At 40.3% G+C, this 14,627-nt stretch overlaps 1 protein-coding gene across 1 annotated transcript; it reads right to left on the reverse strand.

Moving 5' to 3' along the window:
- Window positions 1-142: 142 nt before the first annotated feature.
- LOC149284596 (BEN domain-containing protein 3-like) lies at window positions 143-11,887 on the reverse strand. Its single transcript, XM_089496457.1, has 4 exons — window positions 11,813-11,887; window positions 3,423-3,477; window positions 3,072-3,280; window positions 143-2,374 (listed from the first exon to the last, which is right to left on the reverse strand). The coding sequence occupies exons 1-4, from the start codon at window positions 11,885-11,887 to the stop codon at window positions 143-145; spliced, it is 2,571 nt and encodes an 856-aa protein (XP_089352583.1).
- Window positions 11,888-14,627: the final 2,740 nt, after the last annotated feature.

The following is a 14,627-nucleotide window of genomic DNA, read 5'->3' on the forward strand; positions in this document are numbered from 1 at the left end:
TATGCTGTAGACCTCATACTGCTGCAAACTATTTACACACTTCATATATTCACTATTTATATTTATATATAAAAGCAGCACTATATCCCTCGGTCTATACACTAAAAAATAATTTACTAACCAAGTGTTTTTTCTGTAAGAACTACTTTTTAGCTTTCTTTGCTTTTTTAAGTATGTCACATTTTTTTCTGTTTGGGCGCCTGCACCTTTCATCAATGCTTGGAATACATTCATAATGCCAAACCTCCTCCATCTTGTCCACAGGGTAAACTGCTTCCACATAATGGCGGATAAGCCTTAGTCTGACGGGGTCAAGCTGCTTCTTGTTGCAGGCACCCGAGTGGTTGTATTGCAATCTAAGATTTTCGGCCGTAAACAACTCTGGGAAAAGTCTCACAAGGAGCCTGGCAGCAAAGTTTCCAACAGACAGACTTTGTTGTACAATGTCTCTTATTTCTTTGTCATTTAAGATGTACATTGAAGGCACGGGGAAGTCAGGAGAATGAACAACAATCTTATCCAGTGGTATCTTGCAGAAGTCTTTTGTACTGCGTTCCGGAGGTAGCGGTGGTTCTTCGATCAGATCCCTGAATCTTTCTGGGTTTAGGTCGAAATGGACAAAGTCTCTCCTTTCTGGTACAGGTACATAAACCTTCCTCTGCTGCTGATAAGAGCGCCTCTGCTCTGTATCCCTACGGCGACACCGTTCATCCAGCTTTCCAACAAATTCTAGAGTCCAAACTCTATCATTTTTTGCCCGTGGATACAGCATTTGCACATAGTGCCGGATAAGTTTTACTCGGACTGGATCAAGCTGTTTCTTCCCAAGAGAACCACTACAGTTGTACTGCTTCCTCAAGTTCTCATGCGTGAACAGCTCTGGGAATAAGTGAACCAGCAGTTTTGAGGCAAAATTACCAATGGACAAACTACTCTCATAAATATTTTTTAGTTGTTCCTTGGTAAGGAGAAATTGTGGATAAGGAACCTCAAAGTCAGGAGGTGGAATATCAATTTTATCAAAGTCAAACGGTACAAGCCAAACCTTTTTGGACCTTCTTCCTGGTCTGTCGGTGTCCATGCCATCCTCCAACTTTACAACAGACAGGTCATCGGGTAAGCTTGCAGAGTCATAGCAGTCATCCCTCGTATCATCACATTCACTGCCATCCATAAATACACTTTCCAACTCATCATTAATTCTTTGAACACACTGCTGCAGCCAAACATCATCATCATGTACATCTGGAAAATAAATCTCTGTATACTGCCGAATCAGTTGTAGGCGGTGTGGATCTACAACTAAATTTTCTATTTCTCCAGGACATCTTTCCACAAGCTTTCTTTGGTCAAAGATTTCAGGGAATAAACGGTGCAGCAGCAAAACCGCAAATTCCCCAGGGGAAGAAGCTTCATCTAAAAACTCACAGAGATCTTGTGAATTCAGAGTGTATTCTGATCCAACAGAATTTGCTCTGCTCAAGGAGGCTTCTTCCTCTTTACTTTCAACATAATGAGAATTTTGCTGTGAGGAGACACAAAAAAAACTGGGTGACTGCATACTCTGACGGGTGCTCTCCATCTGCCTTTCAGCCCAAAACCGGTTGAAGAAGTCATTTATTTGGGGTAAGCACTCTAGCTGCCAGATGGCAGTGTTCTTAACAGCAGGGTAGCAAACCTCTACATAGTTGCGTATAAGTTGGAGGTGAAGTGATTCAAGCTTGGTTTTGCTGTTGAAACCACAGGTGGCACAGTTCCTTGAAAAGTCCTCTTTTCCAAAAAGCTCAGGAAAAAGCTGAATCAATAACCGGCAACTAAGGTCCCCGGCAGAAGTGGTCTGGTCCATTACTTGTTTCAGCTCTGCACTAGTCAGTTGGTATTCAGGGGGAGGCTGGAACTCTGCAACCATATCCAGGGGACTCACTTTCTTCTTGATTCTATTTACTTCGAGTGACAGGAGATCGACTTTACTATGCAACTGTGACATATTGGAATTAAGTGTGTTGAGGGCAAAAAACATTTTTTGTATCAAAGAGTAAACGTTGGATTCTTCAATTACCGACGATGTCATTAGAGTGCTAGCAGGTTCACGTTTGCGCAGGTCACTAAAAACACGCAGACTTGAGGGACTGTCATGGTTTGTCTTGTCAAAACCCTCATAAGATACTTGCAAATCTGATGTCACAGGATTCCTTTTCTCTGTTATCTTATGTGAAATGCCATAGAGAGGTTTCTTGTATGATGTTACAAATTCATGAACAGTTTCCTCTCCTTCACATACAGATGTGGTGCTATAGTCAGAGTTTGTACTCAACTCCACATTGGCCTGAGCAGAAGATCCAGACTCTCTGTTCTTGGTGCAGGAAAGTAGACTCTATTAAAAAGAAAAAGAAAGAAACCCAGGGTATGTTCTGATTATTCACAAAGTAACGCATGGTTTCCTTACATGACACAGATTACCATGCAAAATACTATAAAGTATAAAAATCACCTGGATAATAATATTTGCCAAATTTGAGGAAGTCACCCATCAGAGAGCAGAATAAAATTGCAACAGTGGCAGGATTTTCTCTGTGAAAAATTACTAGTTTCATTAGCATAAACATAACCCAGCATGTCCAAGCTGCAAGTAGTAAAACATAATCAGTTTTAATCACAATTACAACATTAAACCACCATAAAATATACATAAACAAGCCACACATCGGGTTTAGAAATAACAAAAAGTGACACAAACATCCTCCATAATTATCAAAATTCCTGAAGGAACATGTACTGGTCACTCCACAACACTGAGTTAGATGCGTTTTTGTGGATACGACACATACATATTTTTGTTTTTGATGGTTGATCCAGTGAGTATATTGAGTATCCTTGGAGTCATGGATGAATCCCCCCCCCAAACACACACACACCTTTTAGCGCAAAGCTGGCAAAAGGTTTAAGGGGTTTTTTTTTTATATCAAGTCATCTAACCCAACATCACAACAATATCCTTATTCCTAACACAAAACAAAAATAGTCTTGAGACATCAGAATACCGTGTTGTTACATGAAATCACAAGGCTTACCTCTGAGACGAGTTTCCTTCTTTTAACGGTGGGTATAATTTCTGCATCACTACTTGACCCGTCAGACATGAGAGAGGTTTGTTTGCGTTTGTTGAGGTCAGGCCGAGAGATATTCGTGCATTCCGGGGTTTGCTTCCCTACAGGGGCAGCAATCGAGCAATCCAGCAAATTTCCTTCTCTTGACGCTTCAACTTTTACAATGGATTTGACTAGTATACAAATAAAAATACTAAGATTACTCCCCAAAAATAAGTACATGCATTAAATGCAATACACATTGTGTCAAACACTAATAATGGTGTCTATTGCATTACATTAGAGTGGGCTGGATCAGATATTTAACTGCATTACCTTCTGTATCATCATCTTCCTCTCTGAATTCAACTGGGTTCATTTTCTGATGTACCTACAAGGCAAAAAAAAGCAGACTTTGGATTCTTCTCATGGCCAACACAACAGGTTTTTAAACATATTCTGTGACCTCTAAAAAGCCTGAAGCTTGGTATACACCAGGCAATATTTTGTGCTTTTAAAAAAAGTTTCTGGAAGATCTTCACATGCATATACAATGGTGACATTATCTCAATAATTAATTAATAAGTCACTAAACTAACATCAGTTAGCCCTTTTTACATAATCTATCGGTCTGTCGGTTTGTCATACCATTAGAATGTATGTAGTATAAGAAGTGCTGAGTAAATTAAAAGAGAGTATTATTAATAATAATAATATCTGAGCATTGATTGCAGGACACACCAGTACATGTGGTTTTGTTTGGATATCCGTATTCCGCAGAGTAAGGATGTGGCTAATAATGTTGTAAGGGTCTCTCAAGGTTGCAGACATAAATCTCTGCTCATCACTTGAAAGGAAACTGTTGCTGTTCCCCTTTAAGCATAACTAACAAGCGGTGTAATCGATGAAGAGATATTTAGCTTAAAAGTTCACGTCATCCAACCAGAGATCGCGGCTGCATGCGGCAGAGACAGTATTATCTGATTTCCAATTCCAAAGTTATTGCCCCTCTCGTTATCGGATGCTTGAAAAGACTGCATGGACAGCTATGACATTGGTTTAGTGGGCAGTGTAGGGCGAGTTTCAAATTCCTATAGGCCTCTAGGAAAAGCTATATACATAGCTCACTGTATATGTATTTGATGATTACCGTATATTCCACAACAGAAAAATGGCAATTTTAGAATTTCTTGTCGAAGAGAGTTCATGGGAAGGAATCATCAAGAAAATCCAGAAAAAGGTTGGTACATGATCACAACAAAATGTATGTCAAAAGCCAACACACTGATCACATGCATACGGCCATATAATACGCCTGCAAATATATCTGAGCAAATAAAAACATTGCCCCGATGATAGTAACAATCAACAGGAGTATTCCACCGGTTGCTATGGTGACAAGATGACTAAACGGCACCAAAATCACTCTTTACTTATAGCCCTAATGTTTGGAAACCCTACTCCTGAGGGTGGAATTATCAGGTATGTTCCCATAACATTGACATGTAAACATGATTAGTATCGTGCATTACCTACATGCACAAGGCCAGCAGCATTGCATATATGTTTTGGTACCTATGGGAATTATATATATATATATATATATATATATATATATATATATATATATATATATATATATATATATATATATATATATAGCGGAACTTTCCGGTTATGCCGGTCCACGGGCAGACTCTGGCATGCCAAGACTCCCTCGTGCAGAGCAGCCGTGTTTCGGCGGGTTGTGACGTCACGGAGCCGCTGTGCCACTAAGCGCGCCAGAAGGACAATGGCAGGAGGCAGCCCCACGCGCCAGGCTGCGCGCTCCCACATCAACGTTCGAATTCTGAATGGCAGCCCACGCCGAACTCTCCAAAACTAAATCACGACTTCGGCGGAGTTCTACTTTCCGCACGAGACGGGAATACATTATATCCAATCACGTGAAGTCTTTATCAGTCACCCTTACGACCCCCACAACAACACTGGCCGCGTGACCCCCTCACAACTTACCTAGGAGAGGGTCCCCCTTCCTCTGGCTGCCCTCCAGCGTGTGCGTGTGTTTTTCCCGAGTGGACACCTTGATAACGGTTCCAGTTCCGTCTCGTGTTTTGTTTTCTGGCTTTTTTTTTTCTACCTCCCCACGGCGTGTCTGTGTCTTTGTGTGCTGCGTGTCCGTGCGTTCTCGCGTGACGTGACGGGACTCCGTGTGTGTCATTTCCGCAGAAGGACACAGGGAGACAGAGGCTGCAGTGGGAACAGCCCCCTGCCCTCACTCCACTTAGACACACACGCAGCCAGGACACAGAGGGGGGAGGATCTGCACCAGTCAAGGGCACAGACACTCGCGTGTTTAGCCACTGTGGAAATAACTCGGATCACTCCCTAAGCAGCAGCATCACTCACGGGACTTTGTGCAAACTTTACTTTTTACACGCGAGGAACTCGCAGCCCTGCTGTGCTAATGCCCCAGGTGTTCATTAACATGCATGTATACATTCCTAAGCATGTCACGTGATGAGTGACACGTGAGATAACTGGTATTAGCAACAGTTAATGGGCTCCTTTTCCCAGTTGCTTTATCTCCTATACCCCATCCTTTAGCAATGGGGCCGGACAGCACCGGCATTGAATTCAGTGGGACCGCATCCTGCGCATGGCACAGGGGGTTGTGATGTTTACAGAATGCAGTAAATGTGTCGCGTTCTGGTAGATTTGTTTGCTGTACGCGTCTCCTGCATGGAAAATAGGTGGGATGTGCGCTATGGGGGATCCTATGGGATCACCATGTAAATTTCAAGGGACCTCTCAGCCATTACAGTGCATATGATGTCCCTCTAAGCTTCTGCCGGTGCCCACTACAGAGCAACTCATGCACGTTGGGCCCTGGGCAGTCACCTAGGTAACCATGTGCAGGATCCGACTGGAAGAATGGCAGCTTACATGATTATATACCCCCCGAAGGGGGGAAAGCTGTCAAGTAAGAATCATTTCAAAAATTGACATGTTAATAGTTCATCAATTAACAAAAGAGCCGTGATCTCGACATCATCCAGTCTGTCTGGGATTACACGAAGAGAGAGAAGCGACAGGCTGCCTAAAACCATAGAACACCTGTGGTAATTTCTCCCAATATGTTTGGGACAACCTACCTGCTGAGTTCCTTAAACAAACAAATTCAAGTTTACCTTGAAGAATCGATGATGTTTTGAAGGCAAAGGAAGGTCACACCAATTTTTTTCTTTTTACTCACTTTAGATTTTGATAAATGATAAAACAAATAAGATAATATATTTTTCAATCCTGCCTAAACCTTTTGCACAGTACTTTACGTCCACTATACAAATACAGCAAAGGTGATATAAAACAGACTGCTTGTAGCCATAAAGTCTGAGTACATCATGTGCATACCTGGGAACTCTCTGGGTTTGACCCGGAGATTGCCGGGTGAGCGCTGTTCCTCTGGGTCAAGACCCGAATCCTCTGGGTCATGGGAGCGGGGTCTTGACACGCTCCGCTCCCTGCCCATTTCTTCCTTTACATGGGGGTGGTTCCCCTGATGTCAGCGGGACCACCTGCTGACGTCAGTGTGCAGTCCTGGCCGTGTCCCGCAAGGGAAGCCTCTGGGTAGCCGGAGCTGAGAAGTTCCCAGGTATGATCATGTGTATAACGGGCTATAGCTCTGGCTTTTGTATATATGGAGTTTGTTGGACAGAGTGATTCTAGTACAAATGTAAAAAATTGTCATGACCATAGCAACCAATGGAATAGTTTTGTGACTTAGAGTAGCCATTTGACAGTAGGTGTCAAATGTGTGAGCTTTCTAATGTACAGGGGTTTCTGTAGGAGAGCAAAGATACACATATGCTGGATCCTAAAGCCACGCTTAGAGTGCGCTGCCTTAACCTTGAACTGGACAAGTAGGAGAAGAGATGGTAGTGAAGACTATATATATTTTTTAGTAGTGAGAAGAATATGCCCACTGTTTTGAGTAGCTTTGAAGGGGTGCACAGGATTTCCATCAATGCCTTGCGTATGAGTGGATACATTGAGAAACCTGCCTAATATACTAGCATAAGGCAATAATTCAGAGCTATGAACCAAGCACCCCAAGCCAACCAACTGTTTTATAGAAAACAATTTTATAGAAAATTGAAGCATATTTTCAGATTACAGATGTTTTCCCTAGCTATTTAGTACAGAGGCAACACCATATGGACCCCCCTTCCACAGACGGGAATGCTATCTGATTGATTATTTTTCTTCTTTTCCTTTTGGTTTTTTTTTTTTTTTTTAGAAGTTTGTCACATAGGCGTCAGAAGAAGCAGGCACCTCGAAGCATCACTAGATCTTAAGATCCAATCAAATTTTCATGGGGGTCAGAATGGCTGCCTAACTAAAGCTCAATTGTTCTCATAGACCTCGGTTCAGTGTTCCAAAATCAATAACTAACCACTTGCAACCAAGATCAGCTGAATACTCAGTAAAGAGATACCCAAGTCATGACTTGGATACAAGGACCAGTAAATGGACCATCTTCTATAAAACATTGCTAAAAAGGAAACAAAACCGATTATAGTCCTTTATGTAGAAGAGGATGAATAACGACAAAGTCAAGTAATTCTGAAAGCAGCATGACACTATGCTGTAGATAGTCCTGGCTGATTGCGATCCAAAGAGTAGTCAAAAGACAGTCAATAAGACTAGCCACAACTGGGAGAAATGCACCATGTTGTGAGAGAGCAAGGGCCATGCAATGTTAACTAGGCCAGAGTGTGGTAGCCTCAAAGAGGGCACTAAAACTTGTTAAGGTTGTCCCTTCATAATTCCATTATAAAATCAATGCATCCTTGCAAACGCCTGGTTTGGTAAATAAAATATCAATAGTAAAAGGCTTGATACACCATGTCACTTAGTAGGATACTACATAAATTAGGAATGGGAGAAAGTATTTGTACTTAGATTAAAAATAATTTGTTTAAAAGACAAAATACATTGGGTTGCTGTTAATGGAACACTTTTTTTAGTTGAAATACCCTAAGGGTCTTTGGTCTTTATCAATGATCTGCGACAGGGCACTGAAAGCAATATAGCAATATTTATAGATGACGCAAAATTATGTAAGGTAATTAAATCAGTTAAACAAAAGGACTGGGCAGTAAAACGGTTTAACCAGAAAAAAAATAAAATTATGAATTTGGGAAGAAAAAAAGTATGCTGTGCTTTTTCAAAATGTATTTATTAACTAAGCACTGTTTTTTTTACGTTGTGTTTAATCTTCTTCCTAGATGGATGTAAAACAGTTCCAAACACATCTCATGCTAACTAGACTTGGGCGCTGGCAGAAAATTAGTTTTTGACAAAATTCGTCCGTCTTCTGTTTGGATGAAATTCATACACCAGTTTTGTTTTGGAAATACCATTCGTCCGTCTGGGTTGCCATGGAAACAAGAAATAAATGTGTAGAAGTTGTTGAATTAAAATGGCGAGATTCTCCTCCTCTTAGTGTAGTTAAACTGTAAAAATCAGCATGAATGCGCAAAGTCTAGCGTTTACTGCTAAACTAAAGCATAATGTTGCGTTATGTACGTCACTACTCACCATGCAAGCAGCCAAGCGATCCTTCTCACACTGCAGCTTTGGATGGCTGTGTTTACCTGTATTAGCTCATGGAAGTGCTATTTACTAAGAACGCAGATAATTTCTTTGTTAGAGGGACCCTCTAGTCTCCTAGTGAGTCTCTTGACGTATTTGTACTGCAGCATCCACCGAAGACATCAGAGGTTTGATGCAAATATATTTGATTTCACACGAATGCGTTGGATTCCTCTTGTCTGACCATGTATGAAGTTGTACTCTGCACTCATTGTTTTAGCAAACAGGGCACACGGCACCAGTGCAAGAGATTGTTTACAAGGGCGTAGGAAGTATGTAAAGATGCATTTCACAAACAAATTTAGGGTGAAGCAGCCATTTAAAACGTGGTGCAGGAGCAAGATGGCAGCTCCTACACAGAACAACAAAAAAATGGGCAAATTACCAGACCTCAAATCCAAACCTAACAATTCAATAATAATTAATAAAAAAATTTTTTTTTCGATAAACACGACACATGACATAAGGTCATCTGCCATGTCAAAGCACCCAATGAGAGGAGAGCCCTACAGTGTAACTAAACCAAGGCAAAATGGTTGGGCTTTCAAACCAAGTATAAATAAGAGAGCAGTCTTTCTACAGCTCACCCATAGGTATGTTCCCACTAATACATTACTAGGAATAATTCAACAAGCAAAATACATTCTAAGTAGGTTAATTTATTACAAATGCGAATAATTTATGAGGTGTTCACAAGCAGTAAGCTTCCTCTGTTTGGTCAATGGACCCCACTTTTAACTATGTCATCTCAGAGTAAATTCCCCACTGTGCCTCTACAGATTAGTCTGTTTATTTATCTGGGTGATGTTCCCTAAAGCTAAATTAAGACAGAATTTGTCCATGTGAACCAGAACATCACAATCTTCCACACGGACTTATTGAACCGTCTATAAACGAATCCGTCTGCTCATTAACAGTAAATAGAGTATCTTAACTTTACAGACCTACATAAATTAATCAACATTTTAAACAGAAACCATAGGCAACTGATTTAACCTGGTGCAACACGACTCTATTAGTATGATAAAGGAAACATGTATGTACAAAAGCGTAAATGCTGATTTATTTAATGCAGTAACAGGGAGCTGTGTAACAACAACTGCCATCATTGATTTGATTTTCTTGCTGCCAGCTGGCTGAGATTTATGGACATATCTAATTTAAGGTAGTCACACCCACGTCCATTAGTTAGTGGGTTAGAAGTAATGAAAGGAAGGTTTATTTTACCAAGAGGGTGGTAGATAAATGAAACAGTCTCCCAGCAGACATGGTAGAGGTTAAAAAATTTAAACCAACGAGCACCTCATAATCCATGTAACATCTTTTACCATTGTTGTTCTTGGACATAGCATACAATGGCTTCTAGCACATGTCCCCAATTTAATCCCAGTGATAATACAATATTGTACTTTATCACCACAAGAGGTCACTTTTGTACCAGAATATCCTGCTGAGTCTGCACTCCTAAAGCCGCGTTAAGATTTATGAATGTAGAAGAGCGACATGCTTGTAAATTCTGATATGTTTGTTAAATTCAAAACATCTCTGTGTGAGCTGTAAAGGTAATCAGTGTGTTATTACAAACCTTGCACCTTAATTGTTGTAAACAAATGGTATTTTATTTACAATAGGTTAACCAATTATATATTATTTTATTATTATGTATTATACTGTAGGGTTTCTTTACTGTAATACTTTTGTATCACCGGTTATAAAGATCAAGCAGCCATCTCAATAGACACACATTGGTAGCAAAATGGGTTGTACTGAAGAGCTGTGACTTTAAACATGGCAGTGTCATAGAATGCAACCTTTGCCACAAGTCAGTTCATGAAATTTCTGCCCTGCCAGATCTACCCCAGTAAGTGCTATAGTGAAGTGGAAGTGTCTACGAGTAACAGATCAGGCATGAAGTGTTAGACCTCAGACAGCAGAGCTGCCTAATGCTGAAGGATGTAGCGTGTAAAAATTGCCTGTTCTCCGTAGCATCACTCGCTACAGAGTTCCAAACTGCCTCTGGAAGCATCTTAAGCACAAGCACTGTGCATCGAGAGCTTCATGAAATGGGTTCCATGGCAGAGCAGCTGCATACAAGTGCCAAAATTTCAACAGACACACACTGAAATCTTGTAGAAAGCCTTGTTAGATGTGATGGTCCTCCCTAGGTGTGCATGACATATCAATTTAAATACAAACAAAAGGTGAGGAGGTCCTTGCTCAAACATTGTACATTCTAGCATCCTATCTACAACCCACCATTTCAAATGGTCACAGTGGGTCAGTCTTGTTTTAGGGGTGGGGGTTAGAGGCGTGGCTGGGGTGTGGAACATCATCTAGACATTCTGGGCCTTTGCAACTGTTTCAGACTAGTCATGCCCCTCTGCAGAGCTACCTCTGCCTTTACTTGTGCCTAGCCCACCACCTACTTTAAGCCACTATCCCAGAAGGGAGAGAGCTTTGACAACCTGTCCTGGGAAGTTCTCAGGTATGTTCATGCCCACCATTTGTTTTTTTTATAGAAAAAATGGATATCAGGGGAGGGAAGAGAGACAAAATTATTAGGGTCCCATAAATGGAATGTCCCTCATAAACAGGGCCACTTGGGAGGTATGTCCCATGGATAAACTTATTTCCCTGTTTGTAAAAAAAAAAAGGTCTCACTGATTCCTAAACGTAGATGGATTAATCTGCCTATTTCTTATGTATCCTTAATAGTTTTCATTTATTATTTCTGTCCTAATAATTGCAAAAGGGTTTTCTAAATAGTCATTTACAATGTCTACAATCTGTTTCTGAAACATTTGATGTTAGTTTGTTATTTTAATGGATAGAAGTTGTTTTTGTTTCAAAAACAAAGAAACTTTCTAAGTGACCCACCATCCTGAACGGTAGTACCGTATTTGCTCGATTATAAGACTAGGTTTTTTTCAGAGCAAATGCTCTGAAAAATACCCCATCGTCTTAAAATCGAGGTCGTCTTCTAATCAGACCTCAAAGGTCTGACTATGAGACTAAGATCCAGATCCCCCGCAGTGCTGCAGGGGACCTGGATCCTCCTGTCTGGTAACCTCAGCTGCTGCCGGGGGGTCTATCACCGAGTGCCAGAGCAAGTGCCGACAGCAGCGGAGGTTGTCTAGGCGCATCGCGCATACCTTCCCCGGGTGCCAGAGAGGAGATTTCCCCGCAGTGCTGCGGGGAATTCTCTACTCTGCCAGCCGGCAAACGTCCACTGTATGAACGCTGACAACCCCCGCTACTGCTTGTACTTCCGCCGAAGCTTCTATGACCCGGAGATTGCCTGGTGAGCACTGCTTCTTGACACGCCCCGCTCCCCGCCCAGTTTTCCTTTAAATGGGGACCGACCACTGATGTCAGTGGGCAGTCCTGGCCGCGTCCCGCAAGGGAAGGCTCCGAGTAGCCGGGGCCCAGAAGTTCCCAGGTATGACGATATTCTGACATTGGCCAATAATAGGTGAGAGGTTCAGCTGTCGAAATAGTGGAGGAAGCCAACTTTAACGGATATACCCAATCGGAGTACTGAGATCAGTTACACCTACCCTGAAGAGTTCTCTGGTATGGTTATGTCTTACTACTTCAAACAAACTCAATGTTTTAGCATTTATCTAAAATAAATTATTAACATTGTTTGAAACATCATATGTGATGTCAAATTACAATTAGTGGCATAATACATTTTCATGTAAACATTGTAATATTCTCACATCTTTTTAAATACTGGATATCACAGCCAACTATTTACACAAACCTAATTCCAAAAGAATAATTTTCAAATACGGAGGTGTGACACGCGAATAACAGCTTATTGTTTAAAAATAAGTATTGGCTGGTCATAATAGGAAAAGTTATATTCCAGTTAATAGAACGAAATGTTAAATCATGTTGTCTCTCCGTGGCTGAGAACCACTATTGAAGCAGTCTTTAAATCTTTAAGGGAACTAGACTGTTACAGAGCAATTCATCAAATAATAATCCCTCCTATCTCATGGGGATAACATGTCGGCAATTGACTTTCAATTGATGAATCCCAGTGAAAGAGTCAGAGTCTGTTACTGTTACATGACTCCCAAGAGCCTCCAAATCTTTACACTGAAGCAAAATAGCATTTGATGGGACACGATCAGCACTAATTAAAAAGAAAAAAGAAAAGCAGCAGTTAACTGAAGAAATCAGGTGTGGAGATTATGGAAGGGGAGGCCTGTGTTAGCTCCCCAGATGTGCGATTTCTCAGAGATTGCTTGTTTGGTTAGCATTTAAGTTTTGAGAGCTGTAATACATGATGGAAAGGAACAGTCACAGCTTCTTGCTTCCATACTGTATAAAATGTCACTGTCCCTTTTAGAAGGCAAAAACATCTGCATGTAAGGAGCAATGGAGTCAGAGATAAGAATACACACACACACATACATATATACACACATTATATATATATATATATATATATATATATATATATATATATATATATATATATATAATGTTAATTTTTTTACATTTAGTTTTCCACAATTGTCTGTATCTTAAGATATGATAGCTTGGTTCTATTGAGACCTATTGATCTCAATGGGAATGCTTAGCTGCACCAAGATTGGGATTGTTACATATTTCCTGATGTTAAATGTTGTTTTAGTTTATATCATATAGTTTTAGATTTATTTTGCACCATTTCCTGTTCATTGTGATGTCATATCCTGGAGCTCAGAAGTTCCCGCTTCCATTTTATAAAACCAATTGAAAATGTATGTTATGGATGAAATCACCTATATTTAGCTTCACTTGACAATAGAATGTACCATTGTGGTTATTCACCAGTGAGAGTTGAGGAATTAACTCCCTCACTTCACTATTCACTATGAAGGGTCAACCCTGGCAACTTTCTCTATCCAATAAGGGCTGTGCTGTGTTAGTAAATGTGTGTACATTTCGCTAATTTAACTATACATTGTCTAGGGTCAAACTCTTCTTGCAGGAAAAGCTCTCAGGTAGTTAGACCTTCATAATGTAAAGTGAAATCAAGGAGCCCATTGAGAGGCGCATACAGTCCGTATATATGAGTTCACTGTTGCCTTCTATTTATTAATGAAGAGGAGTATTAGCTACCTGAGTGACAGCTGAGGCAAAAGACCGGAGAAGCAAGTCCAAAACACTTACATTTTCTGAAATCATTTATGACGTTTATGTTGACCGCCAAAACAATTCTATATGTAGAGTCCTGATGGGACTCTAAAGTAACAAGATATGCACTAGGGAAGAGTTGACAATTACCGATCATATTGGGTTGTTCCAATGAGACATTTCTATTCCCAGGTCATTATTAATTACTAAATCATTGCTGGGATTCCACTTTGAGAGTAGGATGCTCTACAGGAAACAAGTGATTGTTAGGGATAGGAGCAAATTTATTACATGGAGAGAAAGTAAGATGTATATGCACATAACAGGGTTATTCTAGGGCAAAATTTTAAAAGTGGTCTTATCACCATAGCAACTGATGAGCTATTCATGTTGATAAGTTGTTTTGCTAATAAGTCCACTTTTTGAACCACAATCATATATATATATATATATATATATATATATATATATAAAAATTTATATGACATATCCAAAAAAAAAAAAAAGTATTACTTGGGAAAAAATGTATCAACTTTCACAAGTGCATTTGTGTAGTGAAAGAAACAGAAGTACTGTATTGTTTCCCATCAATGTGGAATGCAACAAGCTGTTCTATGATAAGTCTGTGACATTTTTATGCAAGGTGAGATGAAGAGAGAATAAGGAAAAAAGAAAATTTAACTAAAATAACTTTAAGTGTCTAAGTGAGCGATGTAATGAAATCTGTTTGCTGTGCTAGCTGTCTCCGGA

Source organism: Sceloporus occidentalis, unplaced genomic scaffold (assembly GCF_023333645.1).
Source record: "Sceloporus occidentalis isolate IW3139 unplaced genomic scaffold, rSceOcc1.0.p SCAF_90, whole genome shotgun sequence".
Lineage (NCBI taxonomy): Eukaryota > Metazoa > Chordata > Lepidosauria > Squamata > Phrynosomatidae > Sceloporus > Sceloporus occidentalis.

Bases quoted from the DNA above. Each gene is read 5' to 3' on its own strand.
- LOC149284596 (XM_089496457.1), bottom strand. From the start codon at position 11,887: ATGCGCCTAGACAACCTCCGCTGCTGTCGGCACTTGCTCTGGCACTCG. The intron at 3,281-3,422 runs GTAATGCAGTTA...TTTGTATACTAG, and splicing joins GGAAGATGATGATACAGAAG to TCAAATCCATTGTAAAAGTT. The intron at 2,375-3,071 runs GTAAGCCTTGTG...TCTTTTTAATAG, and splicing joins GAAGGAAACTCGTCTCAGAG to AGTCTACTTTCCTGCACCAA.